Here is a 26,338-nt window from a genome sequence, read left to right as displayed (position 1 = left end):
TTCAGGAATGTGTGATCCACACTGTATTTTAGTGGTTTTAAGTTCAGAAAAGATTTACTGCAGAGGAGAAGGAAAATACTGTCAAAATGTGTTTTATTCATTGTATTCATTTATTGGGGCTGTAGTAGCTCAGTCCATAGGTGACTGGGCTGGGAACCTGGGAGGGTTGCTGGTTCGAGTCCCTGTGTGGACCATGAATGGAGTGTGGACTGGTGGCTGGAGAGGTGCCAGTTCATCTCCTGGGCACTGCTGAGGTGCTGCTGAGCAAGGCACCGAACCCCCAACTGCTCCGGGCGCCGGTCACTGGCAGCCCCCTCGCTCTCACATCTCTCCATTGGTTGCATATATATAGCTCCTGTCTGTGCATGTGTGTGTATTTCGGGCCTGTGTGTGTGTAAAATGAAAAAATAATAGAGTTAAAATTGAATTTCCCCATTTGCGGGACTAATAAAGGAATTCTTCTTCTTCTTCTATTTTGTTTGAATGCTTCCATTTTTATTACGGTTGCCACATTTGCAAGATCCAGTACAAATACCTGTGTGCTGAAGCCATAAAGGTGACATCCTCTCAGTCTTGCTGGTCAGCTCCATACATACACATTGTTCAATTCAAATATATGAAAAGTGTTTAACAAAATGACCACATGAACACGAGCTACTCTCAGTTCCACTCTGTAATGTTTAATTGCTTTAAAAAATGCGTACCATACATACGAGATACATTGTTTTATAAGCAAATATATATTATACTTTCAATTTGATAAAAGGTTACAGTCTGTACAGTCATCTTCTGTGTCTTCTAAATACGATTCATTTTTTACAGTAAAATCATGAATATATCGTACAATTGCAAAATGATGATAGGGTCTAATTAGGTCACACAGGGTTTGGAAATACTGACAAAATTAAAACGTTCACGCTGTAAGCAGAGGAAACATTATAAAAGCAGGAGAAATGAAGTGATCTGGGAATCTTTAATGGAGAATTTAAAAGAGATATGTCATGAAGGGTGTGATTTGGCACATAGAGCATGACATCAAATACTTCGAAAAAAATCATTCAACCTTTTGCTGTGGAGGCTTTGTCCAGATTTAACGAGGAGCTGTCCAACACGGCTGATCTTCTAAATCCTTACAGGGGTTTGACATTTAATTTCTGAGCAAATCAACCTTTCTTACAGCACAGAACATGATCCATCTCTTTACTTTCACATTTGGCATTCCACCCCATGGTTTAAGAGCGACATCCAAAAGAAAAGCTTCTCTTATGAATAACTTGTTTAAGAAACCAGTACACACATTAATTATATTTGCTGTTCTGCATAGCCTTGTAAAAGGCTGTAAACTTCTCTTGACATGCCCGAGCCCTTACTGTGCTTTATTTTAAGCACATATCTACAGATGTTCTTGTTGTTTCCTCAAACTTGCCCAGGGTATTTTCAGAGATCTGAAAGACGATCTGAGGGAGATTTGAAGGAAACATTAGTCCATGGAAACGCCTAGAAATATGTGCCGTTCCAATTCATAAATTCTCAGCAGTGGTTTGTGATGGCATCGTGGTGACAAAAAGCTGAATGCAGCATCATACTGTATCAGGAGGAACAGAGCTGTTCACTGAGAAGGAATGCAAATTTTCTGCAGCTGCAAATAGCTGTGGACCGAAAAAAGTCAATTTATGCATCTGAAACAGTATCCTCAGCATTCATTCTTTTCCTCTTATGTGGTGTGTGAAAAGCACTCTGAGTCTCAGTGGAAAACACACACACACACATGCACTCATGCAGGGAGGTGAGGTGAGAAACCACACATTGTCCCTGCCTTCACTTCTGTTCTGGAAACAGAGTGAACATGCAGGTCTGGCTAAACCAGGTTTAGGAGTGTGGTGAGTGTAACGGGATGAAGAAATGCTTAGGGTGTCATATAAGGATCTGTTGGAGAGAGCTCAGTGAGTGATTGCTTGGGCCCTCATGATTCCAGGTGGACGTGGGCAAGCAGGAAGTGAGGAGTTCAAAAAGGTGCCACGTAATTCCCAGGAAAAGTCCCAAAAGCATGTGTCCGTTCTGACGTACCTACAGAGAACAGAGCACAGGCTGTGGTCACACAACAGAAACAAATACATGTGTGCGTATTTTCTAAAACAAAGCAATATTTACTGGAAATAACATCTGCAATGTTTCCTAATGTCCGCTAGAGGGGGTACTGACACTGCAGAATGTCACACAGTGGAACAAAATTACCAAGATTTCATGTCATTTTAAAACTTTTTAAATTTAATTGTATTGGCGGTTTTTTTTTTTTGGGGGGGGGGGGGGGGTAGATTTTGTAGCCAACTATAAAATCCCATTTCTTTACTTAATGGAAGATCTATAGTGATTCCGTTTTGAGGTATCAGAAGATGTTCTGTGACAGATTTAACAAACCCTATTTAACAAAAAACAGCTTTACTCTACTGTTTCCCAGTTGGTGTACAATCTACAGAGAGGTGACAAATCAAAGGAAAATCCTGAATATGATTTAAAAGAAACATAAGGACGCAGATGCTTCATACATGACAGAGGGGGGTCTCCCTGAATGGCTTGATGAGCATGAAAAATAAGTGAACTGTGGCCTTCAACGTCAACTAATCTTAATACAACAGCAACACCTATCTGAGATTCTGGACTTATTGGGCAGGGTCATTCACCAGCGTCATAACATTTTCATCAAAGCTGTGACCCAAAGTGACCCTTAATCAACACACTACTGTAAAGCACTTTAAAGGGGAACACCACCTAAATTTAGATTATTTCCATGGCCTAAAAAAGTTCAGTCAATATTTGTGAACATGAGCTGCTCTCTCTCAAAGCCAGAAACCTGACAAGTACATTTCAAACATGTGATGTCATCAAGTATAAAGTATGGAGCTGCTCCACAGACAATGAATGGGAGACTGATTTTGTTTGTTTTCTTTATAGAGAAATAAAATTTATTCTTTTGTATTTCTGTCTGTCCTGAATCCGATAGGTGCCCCTCGGTGCTCTCAGTGTCATCCATAACATCTTCCCCAGCTCATTGTATATGGAGCAGCTCTTTACTGTACACATGAGAATAAAGTTGTTCATGTTTAGTAATATTTTTGGATTGTCTCAGACTATAGGAAAAATGGGCGTAGTTCTGCTTTAATGACCCAACATATTGTCTGTACAGGAACTACGGGAACCACACAATGGGAGTAACATACACAGAAAGTTAGATTCTTTGTTACTTTAAAAAATAAAACTCTTTAGTTCTTACCTACAAACCAGCCATCGTCACATTTCTCCATCACTTGTACAATGTCTCCTTCTCTGAGCTCCAACTCATCTGAATTCTGTGGTTTGTAGTTGTAAACAGCTTTGTATCTAAAATAGAGAACAGACAAACAAATGGTCTGAGCCACAAATTCACCCACAGTTGGTCTGTACTGCAACAATGTGGGCAAACTAAATTGTTGAGACATACGGTTGACGTTGCACCATTGTTGAATCAGGGTTGTTTGGCACGTGTGTTTGCGGCAGGGAGTCAATGCGTGGATTAGACCGAGAAACCTGGTTTGGTATCGCTCCCTGGAGGAAATAGAAACCTCATGTCAGACATTACGAAATAACAAATGATAAACAACATTCCTAAAAACACAAACAGTGACACCACAGGCGTGGACATGCAGTGACAGGCAGTGCAGTGAGGGCGGACCTGTGAGGGCTCAGTGTATCTAGCAGTGTTCGCTGTGGTAGCTCCTGCTCTGTGTACGGACGCTGATGACTGAGTAGAAGGTGAAACAGCTCTGGCCACCGAGCTCTGGTTCGCTGACTGTGTCCCAGCCCAGTGGTTGTTCTGGTTGGTGGGTGAAGAAGCGGTTTTGGACGGCCAGCGATTAGCTGAATCTTTGGATATGGGTGTCTGGGTGGGGGAGCGTGACTGTGAAGCTGGGCTGCCATAAGGTACAGGTGAAGATGGCTTCGGGGGCGAGTGTTCAGGTTTAGGGCTGAGAGAAGTGGGGGTGAAAGGGGATAATGGTGACCGGGGGCAGGGTGAGTGGAGTGGACGCCCTGGACTCTGGGGTCCAGGGGAGACGGGAGACATGGGGCCCGATGAGTAGTCGTCAGTGGAGAATTTGGTGCGGGGCATCTTGTTAACCTGGACATAATTGGCTGGGAAGATGCCGCTCCGACTGGTCCCTGAGATCCTCCCTTCTAACCACTTTTCGTCAACACGCCTGGTTATATTGATCATCTCACCCTTAGGAAAAAAATAGAACAGGATTTTGAAAAATTAGATAACATGGAAAATGTTTGTTTAAGACAGTGTCAATGCATAGTAATCATTCAATCAAGTCAATGGAAATATGGCAGTAATATGCCAACCTTGTTCCTTATTCTAACCGTAGTAAACTTTTGCATAGATTGTATGCAGATTTACAGAGACCTATGATCATTTTCAGGTTCATACTTGTATTTTGTGTTTCTACTGAAACATAGTATTTATGCTTTAATGTTAAAAAAAACCCTCTAATTGTCCCCGCCATAAAAGCCCAGTCTGCTCCAATTGGTCAGTGTTTCTGGATCAACCAGGGAATGACACTTTCTACCTATACATATTATAGTTGTGACATCACAACCGTACAGCTCGTTTAAAGGCAGTGTTTCTGAATTCGGGCTGTGTGCTTAGCTACTCAGATACTTCTACATAACACCTCGACCTGCTTTATAATAAATACATTTAAAAAAGACATGGAAATCTTGTTTTTTACAATATGTGACCCTTAAACAAACAACATATTACATGTTAGTGAGCTTTATAGGTGCTGGTAGGTGGATTTTGTTACAGAGCCAGGCCTGCTGTTTCCTATAGTCTTGTACTGCCAGACCATAGTCCAGAAACGGAGGATGGTCTGGCTACACCGGCTTTTTATTCTAGGACAGTAGAAAAAACACTTTCTTTTCAAACCAGAAAGCGAAAGAGGAGACGAAAGCCTGATATCCAGTGTGACGCTGCATGTCAGACTTTTATCCTAGCACTGTGCATGCTGTAAGCCAGACTAGTTTCCCCGTTTCGAGTCTTTATGCAAAGCTAACCATCTGCTAGTAGCTTCCTGTGGAGCGGTATTAATCTTCTCATCTGACTTTATGCGAATAAGATTTTCAGCCAAAAAACAGACTTGTACTACAAATGCATGTGGTCCAATATCAATGTGAAAAGAAAGCACCAGACTTTCTGCTGCAGCATCACTGAAATACTCACTTTCCGAAAAGAAAGTTCAACCGGTAGGTCAGCGTTGAAGTTAAACAGAGCCACAGCTTCTCCGTAGTCCAACACCTGCAGAGTGGGAGACTTTATGGGTGTCGGCTTCTCTGTAGGAAGTAGAATCTATAGAGGACAGAAGAAAGAGTTTTGAGCCAGCATCTCAGCATCCTGCATAACCAGCAAAAACCAACACTAAAGAGAAATAGCATCAAATGGGACACAGTAAAAAATCACCTCCACATAAGATGTGGGGAAAATGCCAGCTCTTCCGTGATGTTCTCCTTCAAACCAGTTGGAATCTACCTGCCTGTGGATGTAAACAATGTCGCCTTTCTGCAGCATGAGCTCCCTGAAGAAAAGAATAAGGATAATGATACACACAAGGGATATCCATTATATTCGAGAGTTTAAAATGTAGCAACTGTTCCGAATGTGCATTATGAAGAGAATTTAGGCTTCAGATTGGATCTAGAGCTTTAAAATCTGATATTTCTAAAATGTCAAATAGTGTATTAGCTCACACTCTTACTCACTTGGGTGACTGAGCCTGGAAATTGAACTTGGCTCGCGCCGCTTTCATCTGGAAAAATAAACAAATCATTCAGCCTTATCGGAGAACATGACCAGATGCAGTTATCATGTGAACAACTTCAAAATGCCACAACTTAACATAACAAAATGGATTTTTAAAATATTTTCCAGCATTATAGGTTACAAGAAAGTCATAGATACAGACCTTTTTCTCCTCTTTCTTAAGTGGGATCTCCATGGTTTCATTTGCAGGGGAAAGACGTTCTACTGTTGAACAAAGTAAAGGCATGAGTGGAGTCTCAAACGTGCACTCTTTTGTTCAGCTAATGTTGTTCTTGGATGTGTTGCTATGAAAACGCAATCACATCCTTAGCACATATGTTCAAAAAGTAGCTTGGAAATTATTCAGGCTGGCTCCATCTGGACTAACGTCCAGGAAAAACAATTGGCTAAAGCTAATCTTTAATCAGGTCTTCCGAGTTCCACTTCCCATTTTTGTGGGCTTCCTCCCCACCCATCTGCAGCACCTCCTGATTCTATAGGAAAAAACACGGCAAATGCCTTCCATGCTAACATCAGCCATCTCATCTAAAATGCAAAATACCAGAGCAGAAGACAACCGCGGCGATGAAAGAGAATCATGGGACTTTCAAAATATATAAGATTACTACAGTGAAAGCTTGTATCAAATATGCTGCCTGATTAAATGAGTGATCTGCTCACTGAAAGTGTGCTTGTCTTTTTGGTGGGAAGGAAAGAGGAAGAGCAGAACAGGATACACTTATGTACAGTACTGAAAGAAACACTATCAACTTCAAATTCATTATCAAAGTCTTGGCATGGTTGGTGTGGAAATCACAGTGTGCATGTGTGTCACAGAGCTGAAAGGGGAAAAAACTGTTTACCATAAGTGGGAGCAGGGGTCAATGATGTGCCGACAGAGCCATGGACAGGCTGCTTTGCTGCTGATGGATTGCTGAAAATGTGAAGAAAGTATAAGCCTTTTATGTTTATCTTACTGCCTCTGTATAAAAAAAAATAATAGAATGCAGATTTACTGTTCAACACATCTGGTCACAGCTGCTGGTTTTTGTGCAGAGATGAGACAGACAGCTAGAAGGCCATGCAGAAGATACTATGTGACCCATGTTGTTATCCTTGAATTGAAAATCTGGTTTAGATGAAGTTCAAATTCTATAAACAGCCCTGAAACCCAATTAATCAGAATCAGTCTAGTTGTTTCTGGGTTAAGAATTAATCCAAAAACCCAAAGCTTGCTGCCTGGCTGACTCTGAGCTCATTTGCATATTTCCAGACAGTGTTGTTTTGTATTCCAGTATTTGCAGCTGGACACCAACAGCTACACAACTTGTCTGGAAACGTGCTGCATGGTTTGGTTTCACATGTTCTTAGCAACAGGCCCCTTAGAAAAGGTCAAAACCCCATGAGCTCAACTTAGCAAACAACAGCGAGAGTCCTGCAGGAGAGCATTACACACATGGGGAGAAATGTGGAATGCTGTTTGAAGTAACATATAATACTGTACTTGAACTTGTTAAAGTGCAACAGCTTCCTACCAGAATCTAGCACAGAGAGCTACCTGATCGACTAACAGAACAAGTAGCCCGTAAAATATTAATGCTTGTGCTGTCCAATCACGGTGCTGGATTTCTTAAAACAGTGGGAAAGAAATAGGAAGTGACGCCCACTTGGTGAAGCAATGATAAAGTGGCTTAGAGGGGTGTTGAGCTCAGAGGAGGTCTGTTATGTGATGATTGACCCAGGTCTTTCCATTAACCTGTCCTACATATCTATATATTATATCTATCTATAATACAATCCTCACAGCGAAAATGATTCTTAATATTCAAACTGCTTCTACTTTCTCAAGTCACTTGACATGTGTTTCTCTGAACTCCACTTGTCCATTCGTTGAACAAATTCCCTCACTCTACCAGTAACATGAACAGAAAACAGGAATGCCACAGCTTTGTATAAAAATAAGGAGAAAGTAAAACGTGCCAAGAAACACATACTATTCCTAGCTAGTACTGAAAGCCCTGAATCTACTTTAAACAGTCTAACTGATGTGTGTAAGAAAAACCTGTACACTTTGAGCACAATGGTATATTTGGGTGGAAAATGAACACTGTCATGTAACACAACATAGATACAAATAATAGTGTTAACAACTTTGTCTTTTAGTGGAATCTATTCTAGGTTAAGGACATCTCAAATGATAAAGATGTCATTATAATCTGCTTAAAAATCATTTGAAGTAACCATATTCCATGGTGCTTTCTTAAGTAATGTTGTCACCGACCTGTAGTTTGTGGTCCCGGTCTTTGGAGCAGTTATCAGATCCCCGTCTCTGGCCTCCTGAAAGCAGAGTGAACATTAAACACAGTTTGTTCCCTGCAGCCTTCTGTATCTCGCAGCTCAGAGGAAATCTCACAACAACTCAGACAAAGTAGAGGTGCTGACCACTCCCAAAGGAGCAAGAAATCCCCTGGGTCCTATCCTCCTCGGGCTAAAAACAACACCCTTCATGTTCTGTCTGAGCTGCCTGTGATTTCAGTCGAATCACAGCTTTTGAAGCAAATTGAATCACGCAAGAATCAGGAACAGCTTGTGAATCATCCAAGTCATTCTCTAAAAGTGCAACAAGTTCTAAAAAACATATATGATTTGAACAACATTGATTGCAAAGGTTCTTCCTTTTTTGGCAGCCAGATTTGCATTTGGGTGGGTGGGTTCAGGGCAACTTGCAGGCAAGTGATTAACACAGCAGATCAATTCAAGAGCAAAGCAGGCAGGCGATTCCAGGGCTGTCATCCAGGTCACAGAGGGAAAACAACATATGTGGCTAGCAAGCTAGCAAGCAGGGAGGGTCTTACTGAGACTCGCAGCCTTCAGTGAGAGAGTAAGGGTGAGGGTGGGTGAGGATTCTGCTAGATTAGAGGGGGGTGGGGGGGATGCTCTAACAGAGAGAGTCAGGAGGGGGGCTCAGTACCTCACCCCGGCCTCGATGCTGGTTGTTCTTCTGGGAAAGTCTCCTCTCCAGACCCTGGATCTCCGAGTCCAGCTCAGCCTCAAACCGACTCAGCTCAGAGACCAGGCTGGCCTGAGCCCAAGCAATGATGGAGTTGGAAGGGCAAAATTAAAACACTAATACAGAGCACCATAGTGGAGCTAATGGTGTCCCCTTTAATGATGTATAAGATGAAACCTCAATAGAGTGAACAAAGAAATCCAAATGCCGTCAATGCAGCTCACCTCAATTGAATTGGACTTTGGTGTCTCAGGTTGTTTCTTCTGGGGTACATGAACCTGAGAACAGAAAGACAATGACAACAACAGACATTTCTTTCTCTTCCATAACAATTGGTTGTATGTAACTTGTCAAAATAGGACCTTGGTTATTTCAGTTTATGTGGCTCATATGGTGCATATTCATGAATAAAGTTGTGTTATGTCAAATTGCTTCTCACAGAAAGGACCAGGTGATATTATTCCAGCATAGAAGTATTGGTTGGTTTTGGGGTGTCTAGAGAAATAATGAAGCTGACATGTATAGCGGCTTCCATTATATTTTGTGTCAGTATGTTTAGGGGTTAATAGTAATTTGGGACCAACTGAACATTCTGCCACACAGAGATTATGACCCAAAAGCAAATCTGACAGCATGTCACCATTTCTGGACAGTTTGGACACAACTGACAACTAAATATCTTTATATATAAATATAAGATATATTTTGAAGGAACTGGATTGGTCAGAAATGGATGCAACTTTCAGGGCCAGAAAGAAAAGCACTTAAAAGTTCAATATCTTACAAAAAATGTGAAAAAGGAAAGAAAAGAAAAACTTTTTTGATAATGCAGGGAAATTTGGACAGAGGCTGGATATCAAGATCTCAGTAATATAATACACCTAATTTCACTAACTAGCCGATACCTCTTTCACCCTCTCTTTACAAAGACTTAACACCAAGAGAGCTGCTGATTCTATCAAACGTTACTTAAAAGGCTCGGCTGGCGAGAACCATGAACTCCCTGCTCCATTTTCAGGGTTTTTGTTTTTAAAAAAAAAAGGGAGACAGCTGGGAGACATCCTCACGCCAATCTCAGACTGTAATGTCACTGTGAAGCAGCATAACACCTGATACGATCTGAGAGCTGGTTTTCGAAACGCTGTCCACGGGATAGAACATAAGGCCGCTGTCATTAAAAGGAAATGAAATGAGTCTCCATGCTGTGAGCCATTATACACCACAAGAGGTTAACACCATAATACGGATCACAAGACACCTCAGCTCCCGTGGGGGGGTGTGGAAAACAAAGACTCCTTTTCTTCACAAGCGCGGACACAGGGCACAATATGCACCAGATCTGGGACATTGTTGCAAGAGCAGGGTGACACATACAAGCGGTTGCACACTCGATCACAAAAGCTCCTGGAAGGTGCAGAACACACAGGACAATAAATTACAACCCCAGAGGGATAAATAAATGTGTCACCAGCTTATAAATCACTGACTCTCAGCACAATACCTAATAGAAATACCAATGTTAACACCTAGATTATTTACTTTCCTTGTCTGAAAAGCTCAATGAATGAATGTTGGGGTGAGCACATCTGGTGGTAAGCAGCAGAAAGACCACACTCACAAGTTACCTCACGTGAGAAGATGAAATATGAGGACTTTAGGCTATAATCCTTAAAGAAAAGGTGCCCATCCTTAAACCTGTACTTGATCCGCCACACCGGAAAAACAGTGCAAGACTACACAAAGAATTCCAGTCATTGGGGCCAACAACAACGCTGGATAAATCTAGAGGTTAAAGAATCTTGCAAACAACAAAAACAATTCTTCCGTTGGAGTGATATCCCCGCCTATGTTAAATGTGTGACTATGACTGCATGTGAGGTCGTTACCTGGCTGTGGTTTTCTGAGGAGCTGCTCTTTCCAGGCTCAAAGTCGAATATGCTCCTCGGTTTAGGGTGCTGCTTTCCCGGGTCTGACAGCTTATCTACATCCTCGCTCCTGAAACATTACACCCCACCACACACACACACACACACACACACACACACACACACACACACACCATGGACAGCAACTAAATCATGGCTTCATTGTGAGTGCGTGTAACAACAAATCCAAACTTGTCTGTCCCACACGTTTCCCCTCCACTGCTCTTGGGCCTTTTTGGATAGTATTCACATAAGACGTCAACTGCAATGTTTATCTGATGTGAGGAATACATCCATATTGGTGTGTATTATACTAGTAGTAGGCTAGTTAAAAGGAATTAAAAAAAAATCAACATAGCAGTATACTGTTAAATATCCTGTCTTGTTCACATTTTAATTACTGTGCAGACGATAAACTCTTTGCACATGGAATTTTCTCATTTCTTGTATCTTTAACATTTGATGCATCGAGATGGAACTATGCATTCTATCAAACTTAGCTATCTGGTCTAATATTACGATTTCTTTTCATATTTAATATTGTTTTGTCTGCATGTTTAGTTTAAACCCTAAGTTTGTAGTTCAAACCGAGCTGAACTGGGCTGACGGCAGTACAGAGGAAGGTTACAGAAGAAACCTTAAACAAGAGCTTTAAGTAAAAGTTTGATTGTTGAAAAGAACGAAACCACTCTCATATGTGTATGCTGGGAGACGGTTAGCTTAGCTAAACACGAAGACTGGAAAGAGGGGGACACAGCTAGCCTGCAGTTGAGTTGTGTTTGGAGACAAGGCTGAAACACCAACCAGCACCTCTGAAGCTTACAAATTGAGTTGTTTTATGTAGTTAGTTTAATCCTTAGTTGTCAGAGGATACTCCAGGAAGTTACTGCGCAAAGTCAGGTTAGGTGTTTCTATCTGTTTTGAGTCGTTGTGCTAAGCTACGCTAACTGTCTGTAACCACATGTTCAGACGCAAAAGTGGTATCAATATTCTCATCTATGCCTCTGCAAGAAAGTGAGCAAGCGTATTTCCCAAAATGTTAAACTATTCCTTTAAGTTTGATTCCAGCCTCTGTGCCTTCCTGTGCACATTTTAATTTTCAGTGCTACAGCTCAGGATCACTCAAGACTTAATTAAATTGCCCAAAGGTGTGAAAGTGACTGATAGTTAATCTGTCTGAACGTGCCACGATGGGCTGGCAGCTTGCCTGTCTTCTCTCCAGTGCATGCTACGATGTGCTATAAGACACCCTGTGACCCTGAAGCTGTTGCATCAAACTATTGTAAACTCACCAGTCTGGTAGAGCTCCATACGGTGTTAGTCTGAAGAGATTCTTGTCTGCTTCATTACTTTCTTCTGTGTCGGCAGATAACTGGAACCCTGCAGATCATTGGATCAGTGCAGAGCATTCTTAAGTAAAAAAAAAAGTAATTATGTAACAGGACTGGATAACAATGTGGACCTTGGTGGATTCACTTACGTTCGGCTGACCACCGCTCTGAATCCTCCAGCTCAGTTTCTTGTAAACAAGAAGCAGAGAGCCTTTTATGTAGATTCAAAACACTGGAATACTTCATATACATAACTTAATCACAAATCTACTTAAAGTATAAAATGTATAATTATGCAGAATGGCCCTTTTAACAGTACAGTTCCTATATAAAATGATTAGATAAGTGTCACTGATGAATTCATGTTTAAGCAGCCTTTTAATGTTGTTGTTCAAGTCGGTTTAACTACTTTAGATATTACAGGAAAACTCATCATATGTTATGAGATGATTATATGTTTTGTACATAAAATGTCTTAAATAAAAAACCAGCTATCGATGAAATGTGAAAATCCTGTTTTTGCAGAATTGAGAATTTTCCTCCAAAACAAAACTGATCCAGAGCAAAACTACTAAAACCACCTCAGTGCTGCGACGGTGGCATTTACCACACAAACACAGGGAATGTGTCTCTATTACGTAACATGTAATAGAGAGAATTGAACAGCTAGATTTAGGAGGGGCTGAGATTAAGAAAAAAGCTGTATTTTTGTCACAGCTAGAAGCTGAGATGATTTAAGACTTTAGGGCTCTTTCAACATGTTTTATTTTGCCTCTGCGATAATCTGTTTGCCGGATCACCTCTGTAATACCTGACACTGACAGAGAGGAATTCACTCGGGTGTTGTGTTTGTGAAAAGAGGAGGAGGAGTGTCCTTACCCTCTGGCTTCTTGTGAATCTGTCTGAACATGCTCTTGTACCAGTCTCTGGGCTTGTTCACACTCTGGTAGAAGAGGGTGGGCCGCAAAGGGTAAACATTGGACATAGTGAGAACATAAAAATATCAAATCAACAAGAATGTGCGTTTTTGAACATGAAAAAAAAAAAAAAAGAGAAATCTATAGCATTGAAATCTAGTGTTTGATTATCGAACTTGCGTCTTACCGATCTGGATGCGATGGGCATCCCAGTTTCATCCACTGGACCGATTCCTGAGAACTTGATAAGCCTCTCCTCCCTGGTGGGAGTCCAGCTGCGTGGCAAAGTGGCAGAGCCCTGGACGCCATTGGACAGTCCACCTGAGTCACAGTCGCAACAACAAGATTTCAGTAATAATGTTGGTCCATTCATTATTGATTTTATTTTATTTCAGGTGATGTATGCATCCATTAAAATGCATTTAAAACCATCTAATCACATGACACCAGTACAAACTATTGTGTACAACTTACACGTCAACTGACATTTCAACTGTATTCGTCTTTTACTCTTAACCGCTTTCATCTCTGACTCTTTATGGGTATACATTTACCCCTTTCTTTTCTACCAACTATTTTCAGTGCATACCCTGTGACTTCAGGTCTCAGGTCAGGTCTCAGGTGGTCACCTTAAAGAAACCTTCTTCAGCTCTTCTAACGCAGATCAGCTGACACTTCAACTAACAGAACTAACTTCCTCTGAACATTTGAAGTGATATTCAATTATTTAAGGACATCCATTCAGCTGGACTTCAACTCCTCTCAGCACTTTTATTTCAACTGATTTGTGTTTTGAGTCAATTCATCTTGACTTAAATTCATATTTATTCTCTGAAAACATATTCTGCGTTGTTCAGGCACTGGTGTGATGCGCAGATTTAAAAAAAAAAATCATAACCTTACCATGCAATTGTGAGGGTCCATAGTAAGATCCAAAGCTGAGCTTTGTTGGTCCACTTCCATTCACTTCTGACACCTTGAGAACAGTAATACAAGCATCTCAGTGTAATGTGATGACAACTGCATTTCCATGGCTGAATGTATATAGCCTGTGATGCATCATTTTTCCACAGGGAGGAGCACTTGTTTACTGAATTCTACGCACTCAACCTCAGCATTGTTATTAACACAGCCTCCAGGAAATCATTGTTCATACCTTGAACTCTCCAAATGAACGAAAAGGGCTCAGAGGAGGAGTTGGGAGTCCAGGAGAGATGACCACCTCATGGGTCAGCTCTGGAGTAGTTAGGATTTGCTGACCGGAGGATACCCCAGGCTCCCCGGAGAAGATAACCCGGGAGCCATTCGGATTGCCCACCTCTTCCACACGTTGCTAAACATAGAGAAAATATGGAAGAACGAAAACAATGTGTGAACTTTGCTCCTGTCATGTCCTCCTGTTGGCCCCGGGGTAAACACTGCTCTCTATGGGAGGTCATGTGAACTTGTTAGCAGCCTGGCTATTCTCCAGAGAATAACTGGCCTCAGTGGGGGAGCTTCTGATGAAAAGGCCCCTAATTTATTTAAAGCAGGACCAGTGGGAAGTGGTGTTCCACCCACTTCATCATCTCTCTTGTCACGACTGCAGAAAGGCCTCATTCAAGGTGCAGAGCGGGGCACTGAAACAGGAGAGGACCATTATGAGCCCATTAACTCCCTATTCACCAGGCCTCTCTATTCTCCGGCTTGGGGGTGGAGTCGGGATTAAAGAGGTTAGAAGGGGCCGTTGATGTCAACCTCAAAGTCCAGAAGGGCTAGTAGTAGTTTTGAGGTCTCCAGTGTTCTTTACCTCCCCCTATCCGTTGTGGTGAGTCTAGAGTCTTCTATGGGAATGCTATGTATCTGAATCAGGTGGTTTGGTGCTCCCTGTGTGGTTGCAGGGGGTCATGGGAACAGTAGGACTGCTTTCTACTGCAAAGGTAAGTCGTGGTGACCCTGAACTGGACTGACTTGTGTGACACTCATGAGTGGTTTCCCTGGATTATGAGTTTAACCGTTGTAAAAGTCAACATTTAGCACAATTAAAAAGGGCTTTACCTGAAAATGCATCTGTTATGGTCCTTGTGTGACAGATATGAAATTCTTGTGCCCAGCATCAAAAGTATCTGCAAAGACATGCAAAATACAAACATTAATAAATGAAATTATGTTATTTTCCCCATTTTAATCAAGATGTTTCAGTGGAGTTTCAACATTCCTATCAAGAATTAGACTGTCAGCAAGTGTCTTCTTATATCAAATGTGTAGTCAGGTATAAAGGACTTTTTCATTATGCGTGTTGAATTGTCAGTTCATAAATGCTCTACCTTGAGGGAAAAACATAGTTAACCAATGTTTTTACTCGTATTACAGAAGTTGGCAAATAAATGATTTAAAATTTAAAAACAAGCACATTTCTACAACTGTCACCAAATTTTTGATATTTGTACACAGATATGTAACACCACCTTTTTTCAGTAGCCTTAAATAGAGCTTCAGACCGGTGACCAGTTACATAAATACAGAAATCTTTCCTGGTAAATACCCTAAACTTTGGATTGTGCGTAGATTATGACATTGTTGCTTAAAGAACAAGCTCCATGAGATAAATAGATTTCCAGGGCTTTTAAGAGTTGTTGTAGATTACTGACATCCAATGAAAATAAAAAATCTGAAGATTATATCTCTTACAAGTTTTTTATTCTGAATCTTGCAGCATGCCCCTTTTAACCCCTTGCATCATTAGTTGTGTGGGGTTCCACAAAGCCTCTCATAAATCCCATTTTACAGCAGGCAGGCCTGACAACTGTTCCATTATCCCATACCACTAGTATTCCAGAGAGGGAAAGTTAGCCTCACCCACTTTTCACTGTCACTAAGGAAAAATCTACTCAAAAAATGAGTGTTACTCACAATTTTCCCAGTCATACAATGCCGTAATAAACTGGACTTAGGGAGGGGGGTATGATGGAGAAGGTCAGCTACTGAAAGCAGAGATCGGCTCCTAATCAATTGTACTTCAGGAAAACAGATTAGGCCCTGCTGTTTCAACATCAAAGGCATGGGAGAATGAGGGGGAGGCCGTTTCCGCTCCTGTATGTGGCAGGCATCTGCAGTGGCTAAATGGCCCATAATAACATTGTAGGCATAGAAACCACAGCCACTGTACATCCCTGCATCCCTGAAACCATGGCCTCTGCAGAAACAAGGTTGTTAAGTGATTCTAAGTCGCTTGGACTGAGGTAAAATCTTATCTTGGTTGGAAAAGAAGAACATATTTTGTAAGCGAAGAAAAGGCAAGAAAGTAATGGCCAAGACCAGCTTACTACAGGCTGAGAGTTGCCAAACACAATTTGTGCTAATGAGTTTTCCATGTGGCATTCGCAGCTGAGCATTAGAGTCTATAATCTTCGTGGTCAATTCCAAGAAAACTTTACGCTCTCTCCGACTCTGTGCACAAGGTTAAGAGACAGCACACAGCACATGCACTGATAGAATCAATGCTCCAGTTTCCAGACAACGATGTCACTCTGAGTCATCTTCTCCTAATAAACTGCCTTACATAACAGGAAAAATATGGGAACCGGAGGATTGCGTCTACAACAATACCGTTACTGCTCAGGCATGACGGATGACATATCATCGCCCAAAGCAATCACAGCCGGCTAACATAAGCAACAACAAGCTTAATTAACAAACAACGGCTTAGTGTGATTTTATTTATGTGTTTGACATGCTGGTCCCTATTTACACCAGATTTACTGCCATTCACTTTAAAGGCCCATCACACTGATGAACAAATAACTGAGTAATTCACTGTTGTTTAAGGAGTGCTGTTTCCACACAGGCTTCTTCAATACAGAAATCCTAGAGAGAGAACAAAGGATCTCCTTTTTCAAGAAAGCTGCTCTTTTCCATACCCATGCATTTAACAATATGTGTTGTTACTTGAAAGATGTTAATAATAATAAATATATGAATAAAATGCAGAATTAAAAGGGCACTCCACTGATTAAGTGTACCTCCGTAATTTTGGGGGACTCACACGAGACAGTAAAAACAAAAAGAATGGTCAAAGATGAAGCAGCAGACACTACCTCTGGTATAAGTTGAGCTCCAAAAACACTGGATCCTACATTTCCCACAATGCAACTTAACAACATCTATTTCAATTAGATCCTCCCTGCATCCTAAATGCCCATTTCTTTCAAACTCTGAAAGTTTGTAGCATCTGATTTCTGTTAAACATTTACATTTTTTAAGAACAAGCCAAGATAACAAGAACAGCAATGACCCTGATGACATCATCAGGGTCATTGCTGAAATCTCCCTCCAGAGCCACAGAAGACATTAAACAACTGTTCTCATAAGTAACACTCCTCAAGATTTGTTCAATAACCTTCAAGTGTACAATTGTGGAGTGCCCTTTCAGTACATACTACAATATTAGATTATTGCCTTTTACTGAGAGGGATGCGTGCAGTGAAAGCAACACTGTGACACCAAGAATCTGACTATTGCTGGAACCCTTCATTAGTTCCTGCTGCATTAGTGCTGCTCTTGTGTAAATAAACTCATGAAATTCAAATTTGTCTATATATTGTTAGAATTATGGACCACATTTTGTTTTCTCTACATTATTAAAAAGTTGACACTGGAACTCGCTCAACTCAGAGGGCCAAAAACGGAGGAGTCCTGCGTCATCAACGCAGCATCCGGATGAGTAAGCTCATTTCATAACAGTGTCTCTGTGTCTCATTTCTTTGGGGAGCTGAATCCAACAGAGAATTCCCCCAGCGGTGCATTCATTCCCCCGTTAGAGAGCACCAAACACAATCCTACCTAATAAGGAAAAATCTGTGTTGATATCTAGCAAGAAAATCCCTGTCCAGAGGTCTGGCTCTCCCTTGGTTTGTCCTGAACGCCCAGTGCATTCTTACATAATGTCTGAGACTCAGTAGTAGAGGCAGCTATAAGCTTTTCACGTGGAGACAGGGTTTTTTTGGACTGGTGGAGTGTAAGTATGTTGACGCTATCTTCCTGATTTATATAAACTTTATAGCCCCATATTAAACCCCTGCTAAGTGAGAGGTCCATTATCACCACAGGGTAAAACTGAGTCATAAAAGGTGCATGTGAATCTCAGCTGAATCTGTATCTGAAGTTGCATTCTGCCCACGTTTTCATGAGTTTTCATGAGTCCATCACAGGGTAACTGAGGACATCCTAAAATGAAAATCAGGGGATTTTAGTATGGAGATGTGTGCCTCTGTCCCCCAGGAAACTCATCCGGTGCTTAAAGGAGCACAAGGCCAGATGTTAAACTCTGTAGACCGATCCGCGAAACAGAAGTCTTACAGCTCAATCAACATCATCAAACCAAAATTGGTGTTTTATATATATATGTAAAGGTCACATATTGTAAAATAAATAAATAAATAAATAGACTTCCATGTCTTTTTTGATTATCAAGCAAGTCGAGGCGCTATACTGTGAAAATATCAAAACGATCAATCCACAGAGAAATGCACACAGCTCAAATTCACAAACTATGCCTTTAAATGAGCAGCCAGGACTTGTGTAGGGTTGTGATGTCACAACACAACTATATATAGATAGAAAGTGTGTGTTTCAGACAGAGGGTGAAAACAGGTATATTCAGGCAGACAGTATGAGAAAAATAACGTGTTTTAACATAATGTAAACATATATAAGTAGAAACCCAAAATACAAGTATGATCCGGAAAATGAGGACAATAGGTCCCCTTTAAAAAAGCAAGTGACATTAGTGAAGCACAAGGGTATTTTTCTTCCCCTTTTTTACCCATAAGGAGCGGATGAGGAACTTCAGACTATTATCTGAAGTTGCTGAGCCAGAGCAGACGTAGCAGCTACAAGGTCAGTGAACTTCACCACACCCCTGTGATTCCTTATAATCACAATGGGAGGTTTCCAAAGCTGGGAAAAGTAACACAAGACTAATGTTATGGTAACAGTATTGCAGGAAAGATACTGGCAGCCGTTAAAAAATAATTTAAAAAATCACTATACAGTTCAAATTCAGTTCCACAGCAACTGATGACAAGTGAACTTCCGTAAGGTCACTATCCCTCAACACTCAGTTATCAAAAGTCTTCTGTGTCTTTCTGAGAAGACACTGACCTACGATGACCTCCTCCTCCACACACAGCGCTTCTTGCATTGTTCGCACTGAGAACAAGGCTGTCAGGGTGACCACACATACCCCAATGAATAACTGTCAACCCGTGAACTTCTGCAATCTGTTGGCGCATCAGGAAAGTAATGATTTGTGGTCAGAGTGAGAATCACATTGTCCATAAATCACCAGTGACGGAGGAGAATGTATCAGTAATGAGCAGTGACAATGACTGAAAGTCCTGAGACTTAAATAAGACAAATAAAACTGTCACTTGTGAAACAATCTCCATTCATCAGCAGAAGTGTTGTTCTCTGCTTCCGTGTGCAGGGTGGTGAGGAGAAATGTCGAGTTAATCATTGACTTCATAAGGTGGGAACTACTGCACATGAACACATCTGAGCCCTACTCACATAAATGAAGGGCACAGGCCGGAATACCAGCAGCTCAATATTAGCTTAAGGTGGTCGTTTTGTTTGGGTGAGCAGTGACCTGCATTTTGTTTGACTGAAAACCCCCCTTTCTACAATCTTAAAAAAGTATAAACAAATTCCAATCTTCTATTTAGGTGTTTATGTCCTGGGTATTTACTAAGAGCATGACACACAGCAGGGCGAATGTCTTATCACCCGTTCGCATGAAAACCGTGTCACTGCAGCCCAACAAGTTGCGTAACAGGGTCGTAAATACGCAATGAAATCCTGCCTTAAAAAGTGGCGAGAAGGTAATCACAAGCACATTTGCTGAATAAAGTGGGCATTTATTTCAAAACACATTAAATGAGTCATCCTGCAGTTATTTGAGAGATGTTAGAGGTCCCGTGAGGTTGATCAAGCAACCATACTGCCCTTCTAGCAGATGTTTGGCCCATACAAGGTCCTGGAGCTGCAAGTTTATGATATGCAGTTATTGCGGGATACACACATTTATCAGTAGGGAAGTATTTCGCCTCCTTGTATGGTGCTCCAACAGTCTGAGCAACAGGAGGAGTCACCCTGCGTGTTTCTTGTCAATGGAGAGACGATGCGTTTCCAAGGAGGAGCTGCGGGGCAATACATTAAACCTCTCTCACAGAAGAAGAGCCCAGGATTGAGCTGAAGTTTGTCAGATCTGACCTTACAACAAGCACTCTTCATATCATTCAAGATTATTCCTTATTTGGGTGGATTTGTAAAAGTGAAACTGTAATAAAATGTGTCAGACAAAGCATGAGAAAAACACACACTCAAATCACGGTAACTACTGAAAAAGAAATCTCACAAATCCTCATGCCTGTCATTTTGCATCTTTAAGGCTGAGTGCAGCATGTGGATATGAGGACTGGCAGCTGGACCCTCAGTAATATCACAAAGGGAATCAGAGCCGGCTGTGGAAATCGCCCTGACAGTAAGGGGAGCCACCAGTTATGACTGGATGGTCCTGATTTCAGGCATTTAGACTGGAAAAACTGCAAGCAGGATGGGAAAGTAAACGCTTTCCTCTGACTCTCTGGAGCTCTGCAGGCAGTTTTTAGTACACACATGTACCCGCTGGGCAGAGCGATGAGGGATGACACTGACCACAGTGCCCTTTCTCTCTCTCTCTCTCTCTCTCTCTCTCTCTGCTCCAGCTGTAACTCACAGGTGCTTTTGCCTCCACTTGCCAAAAACCACAACAACTCCCATAGGTTTCGACATCAAAACTGCACAGATCACATGGGTCAAGTGGTTTTCAGGTGCACTCACCTGACAATCACAGACAGGTCTGCAGAAAGGATCTAATGCTGTGGAGCAGCCCTGAGCAGTCAGACAGGTTACTCAACCTTTAGAGGAAGCAGCAGACCAGACATAGGTTTCTACTCTCTCAATGTTTAAGATCACTCCCTGTGATTAAAAGCTGTGTTCCCATGGGAAAGAGTGTACTCACCTTAATAGTGGCAACAAGTGGACTCACACCTCTTACTGTCTGCCTGAGTTGTGCAAGTAAACCACGCTGCAGACCCTCCCTGCTCTCTCGCCCGTCTAATGAGACTAGCCAGGACGCACAATCGCTCTCTCTCTCTCACTCCCAGTCCTCACTCTGCCTGCCTCCGTGGAGGACTTCCCGGTTGACAGGCATCGCCATAGCAACCCACTTCTGCCCCCCCCCCGTTCAAAAGGCACCCTCTGCTCTTGGCTTGTCAGTTTCGTGGGGGGGGGGCTCCTTTAGTGAAGCAGCCCCTTTTGTTGTGATGAGGCGATATTTCACAGCGCAGGGTTAACCAAAGGGGAATGCAAATAGTTCATCACCTCCACCTTCTAGACACTGCCCAGTCACTCCATGACACCCCTTCCTAACTTTTTCTCTCCTGTGCCTCCCTCTGCTTTTGTGTGTGTGTGTGTTTTATGTGTGCTTGAGTGCAAAGGCCAGATTTCTGGCACAAAGGGAGAATAGAAGCTTTTTCTGTTCCAGTAGCTCTAGAAGTGTTTCAGAGTCATTACTCTACTACAACATGTAGTCTGCAACTGACCGTACATTTCTCCCACGATCTCACACACACGCGCGCACACACACACACACACACACACACACACACACACACACACACACACACACACACACACACACAAACACACACACACACACACACACACACACACACACACACACACACACACACACACACACACACACACAAACAAACACACACACGCACACCAACAGCAATACTGTGGGATGCCAAGGTTGGAGGAAATAACCAGAGACTGAAAGATGTTCAAATTATTCAAATTTGGAAATGTATGTGCACAGATAAGTCAGTCAGCATTCAAATTCCAGGAGGAAGGTTGTTAATACCATGGAGCCAAAAACAGCTAAAGAGGAATGAAGCTGGACTGTCAAATCTGACTGCTCTTGCACACAATACTTTCCCAAATAAAACCAGGATTTCCAGTTCGCCTGCAGTTCTTGCCAATGAAGACAAACAGCGCAAAAACCTGTCATCTATTGTGCTGACAAGCTTATTTTGGTGCTGAGACTGCAGCAGATAGACTGAGTTACAAGGTGAGTTATCCATGCAAACAAACGCAATCATCTTTCGTACTTGTGCACTTTGGGTTCTGGAAATAAAGGTGTGTGTGTGTGTGTGTGTGTGTGTGTGTGTGTGTGTGTGTGTGTGTGTGTGTGTGTGTGTGTGTGTGTGTGTGTGTGTGTGTGGCCAGTTCCATCTTGAAACTGAAGACTTTTTTGTTTAATAATTCAGTGGTCTGGCTTGGTAGAGCGAATCTCAGGGCAGATCCATTTTCTGAGCCTGTACTCCTAACAGGGTAACTTTTGCCAAACAGTTGAGCCGCTGAACCTGAGGGGGAAAAGGGGGCAGTACAGGATCCTGGCAGAGGCTCCATTCACATTGTGTGTCCCGTCTGAGCACTTTCACCCCGCTGTGACCACATCTGACACCCTGTCACTCTGCAGCTAAATGAGGTAATCACGCAAGAGGCAATTGCAGCTTTAGCCTGGGACCTGACACCTCTCCTCACACTGGATCCTTGTTCACGTTGTCTCTGCCTCGTTGCTAAACAAACACTAGGCTTCACCAATGCCAGCTCCCTTTTTTATTAGAGAAACATTATCAGAACAGGAGGAAAAGAAGTAGGATGCATTAGGGATTCAAGCAAACTTAACTACGCTGTAAAGAGCCAACCACTGTCCTATCACGCTGAGTGGTATGTGCCACTATGTTACTGCAAAAGCTCATTAAAAAGCCTGCCAGCCAAAGATTCCAGCGAGTGAATAAACCATATTATAAATCTGTTACATCATGAAAAACTAAATCACTTGACGATTAATAGCCAAAGGCTTTTTTTGTCTCCACTCTGAGGAAACAAGAGACAGCAAGTCCGTACAAATCAGGAGATAAAGTTATCATCAAATGATGACATAACTGGAAAGAGATGAGTCAACAGGTAAACAAGCATCTCTGTGTCAATTGGTGACAGATAAAGAGGTATGGACATCATACGGTCTCATTCTTACCACAGATTGTACTCTGAGGTAGCACTTGAATAATGTCTCTGGGAACAAACACACATGTTTATTTGAATGGCAAACATAATTTTTCTGAGTCGTGCACATCCCAGGACGCTGGGTCACACTGTTGGCTGATGAGGACAAACAATGCCTAGTATAGTCATAAATCCTTGTGGGGACATGCTGCTCTAATTTTGAAAAAGTTTGGTGAAAAAAAGATTGAGTACATTTCTTACAGGGAAAAATTCCCACAAGAACTTTTCAGACCCAAAACAAATACCCAAGCCACAACAGAAGGCAACTTCTGAACTGGTGATAACCATCTTCTGAACCACAGTCAGTAAAAGATTGGCATCTTCTGTAGTAAAGTCCCTCTCATACCCGCCCTTTTCCATATAAATGCTCAACTGTTGCTCAACAATGTGAGCCTCAAAAAAATAACTGTCACAACAAAGATAATAAACAGCTCTATCTTGTTTGCCTTGTTGATTTCCAGTGATAAACTGAGTGATGAAGGAAAACAACATGATGCTCAGAGTCAGCTTCGTTTAAAATAAAAATGTCAATTAAAACCACCACATCGCAGCTTGGAAATCAATCATGAACCAATGACAAAAAGGATGGAAAACCTCCTTCAGTATGGTGAATATTTCCTCCCTTGTCACACTGACCCTAAAGAAGTGGCAGTCAAAGTTGTACAGTACTTACAGGCGAGTGCAGGCTGAGCAGAGAGGTCCTCTCAGTGCAGAGGGAGAGAGGAAGTGAATATAAAAGAAGGAGGGAGCTGCTGCTGCTCGTCTCTCCCTCCCTCTTTCTCTTCTCTTTCTCAGGGCAACAGGGTGTCTTTTATCTTCGGTGAATGATTCAGCGTGGGTCTGAATGTTTGACTGAGCGTCCGTAGGCGTGCGTATGTGTGTCTATGGTTTGTGTTTGTGTGTGTGTGCGCATGTGAGCATGCACTTTAAAGCTCATCAGGGAGAAGGCCCTCAGTAATAGTTTCCATCCACAGCTGGAAATAATAGAGATTCCCATACAGGCACAGGCGCAGTGGCACCGCCCTCCAGTGTTTTACATGCAAGGGAAGAGGAAGCGATTTCCACAACTATCTCAATAAATAGGCCTGAGTGACTCTATTCACTGTGTTGGACCTTTAGATGATTCACATCAGGCACAAAAGACAGTCTGTGGAGTGTTCTTTATGGGATCCAGGTGGCTCTATTGATCACCTGTCACTTTGCAAGGCCCATCTTATACATTCAGGAGTGTTTCTAAGTACAGATGCATACACACATACATCAAGGCGCGCGCACACACACACACACACACACACACACACACACACACACACACACACACACACACACACACACACACACACACACACACACACACACACACACACACACACACACACACACACACACACACACACACAAGGCCTCAGTGCAGTCTCAGTGTTTCCATGTTGTGTTCCAGCAAAACTGAAAGCCTTGCAGCAAAAGTCAAGAGAAGTAATGCTGCTGCTTTCCTTTTAAAGTCCATATAGTGTCTCTAGCAGATCAGTATTTCAGTAACTACAGAGTAAGTTTAAAGCTTCTGTTAAGCTCCTGAGAGGTTTATTTGTCGGTTCCCATTCCCATGTTTCCTTGTCTTGAGATATTAGTCTGCAGACGACCGCTGGATTCCTGAGCTCTAGTCCAGAAGCAGAAGTCTCTGGTATGCCATCCAAGATAAATATTTAACAGGTTGCCTGCGAGATCAGCATCCAAAGGTCACACCCCTCGCTTTCTCTGGAGTCCATCTCCACGTTGGACCCGGGACACGACCACGTCACCCTCCGCTGTGACACCTTCATTTGGTTTCAGTGGAATCACGGTCCACACAAAAAACAAACTATAACATATGTGGAAAGAAACAATTAGTAGTAGCAATTTTTTTTATCCCTTCGCTGGTCTGATAATGTGTCCTTTGATGTTAGTCAATGGATCTACTGTCTAATACTCGTTTGCATGTATGTCAAAATTCCAATCCACAACGATTGTTTCTGGTATCTGTGAACAAGATGCAGTTTGTCAGAATGTTCTCTGATTTCACTTTTACAGACTTTGCTTTGCTGTGGACGTTCTTAGGATAAGTGGTACGACACTGCCCCTTAGTGGGCCTGAAAAGAAATGTGTGGAGATTATATTTTACCATGACTACAGACAGATGTCGCCCAAACCACCATTAATCTGTAGAAATAGCTCCAAAGCATGAACTCTCGTAAAATACTAAATCAAAATATGATTTAAAACAGTTTCAAACTAAAAAAGCACAACAAATGAGGTTTATGACAGACACAATATCAGTACATATATACATATTAAATGTTTAATGTAAAATATAATGCATTGGTATAGGAGTCTAAATATAATGCATGCATATGCAAGATATTAAATATATCATGGCATCATATTAAATCAACTTATTCATAGCTTCAGTACAATTTAACTTTTTTAAACAAAAGGCTGTAACACAACAACACTGGTTGTTTAATGTGACATTTTCAGCATGTGTGTCTAGATAGGTACAGTATCAGGGCCACCTGTGGGACCTCTTAGACATTGTGGGACCTCAAAGGATTTCATTAATTCATAACTAATTGTACAATAAAAATATGCAATAATACATTTGGTTACACGTTAATTATGTCTTGCCCCTTACCTATACAGACAGATTTCCAGCAGCTTGACATTGTACGGACCAATCACAACTGATGTGGTGGAAAGAGCACTTAGAAGACTTTGGGGAAAGGCTGGGAGGAGAGGCTGGGAGGAGAGTGTCCTGTTCAGGGACTTTAGAACTGTGTTTCTGCTCTTTGCAGATGATGTGGCTCTATTGGCTTTATCATGCAAAGCAGTCGGGATGAGTGTCGGCGCCTTTAAGTCTGAAGCCACATTCTCGCCCGAAAAACTAGATTGGTTCCTCTGGGTTGGGAGTATGTCAGGGTCTTGTTCACGAGTCAGGGTAAAATGGAGTGTGAGCTTGACAGGCGGATTGATTCAAGCATTGCACTGTGCTGTAATAGTCAAGAGGGACCTGAGTTGGAAGGCAAAGCTTTCGATTTATCAGTCGATCTACCTTCCTACCCTCACCTAAGGTCATGAGCTTTGGGCAGCACAGATATCCAGAGGGAGCTCGGAGTAGCGCCACTGCCAAT

At 42.0% G+C, this 26,338-nt stretch overlaps 1 protein-coding gene across 5 annotated transcripts; it reads right to left on the bottom strand.

Moving 5' to 3' along the window:
• Positions 1-521: 521 nt before the first annotated feature.
• sorbs3 (sorbin and SH3 domain containing 3) lies at positions 522-23,919 on the bottom strand. Of its 5 annotated transcripts, none has more exons than XM_083912413.1 (21): positions 23,848-23,919; positions 15,054-15,121; positions 14,173-14,349; positions 13,920-13,992; positions 13,204-13,337; positions 12,979-13,042; positions 12,249-12,287; positions 12,061-12,148; positions 10,730-10,838; positions 9,068-9,121; positions 8,805-8,915; positions 8,115-8,170; positions 6,697-6,767; positions 5,997-6,058; positions 5,794-5,840; positions 5,495-5,609; positions 5,258-5,383; positions 3,710-4,255; positions 3,479-3,582; positions 3,272-3,378; positions 522-2,067 (listed from the first exon to the last, which is right to left on the bottom strand). In XM_083912413.1, the coding sequence occupies exons 2-21, from the start codon at positions 15,063-15,065 to the stop codon at positions 2,006-2,008; spliced, it is 2,157 nt and encodes a 718-aa protein (XP_083768539.1). In that variant the 5' UTR covers positions 15,066-15,121; positions 23,848-23,919; the 3' UTR covers positions 522-2,005. The 5 variants fall into 5 exon arrangements, with proteins under 5 accessions (XP_083768539.1, XP_083768541.1, XP_083768540.1 ...); XM_083912415.1 differs by lacking the exon at positions 23,848-23,919 and adding an exon at positions 21,058-21,129 and having other exon boundaries at positions 522-1,457; XM_083912414.1 differs by lacking the exon at positions 23,848-23,919 and adding an exon at positions 21,058-21,128 and having other exon boundaries at positions 5,997-6,055.
• Between the last annotated feature and the right edge of the window lie 2,419 nt (positions 23,920-26,338).

This window comes from Echiichthys vipera (assembly GCF_963691815.1).
Source record: "Echiichthys vipera genome assembly, chromosome: 4".
NCBI classification, from domain to species: Eukaryota; Metazoa; Chordata; class Actinopteri; order Perciformes; family Trachinidae; genus Echiichthys; species Echiichthys vipera.
The sequence above is the reverse complement of the archived record's forward strand: the minus strand, read 5'-3'. Positions and strand labels throughout refer to the sequence as shown.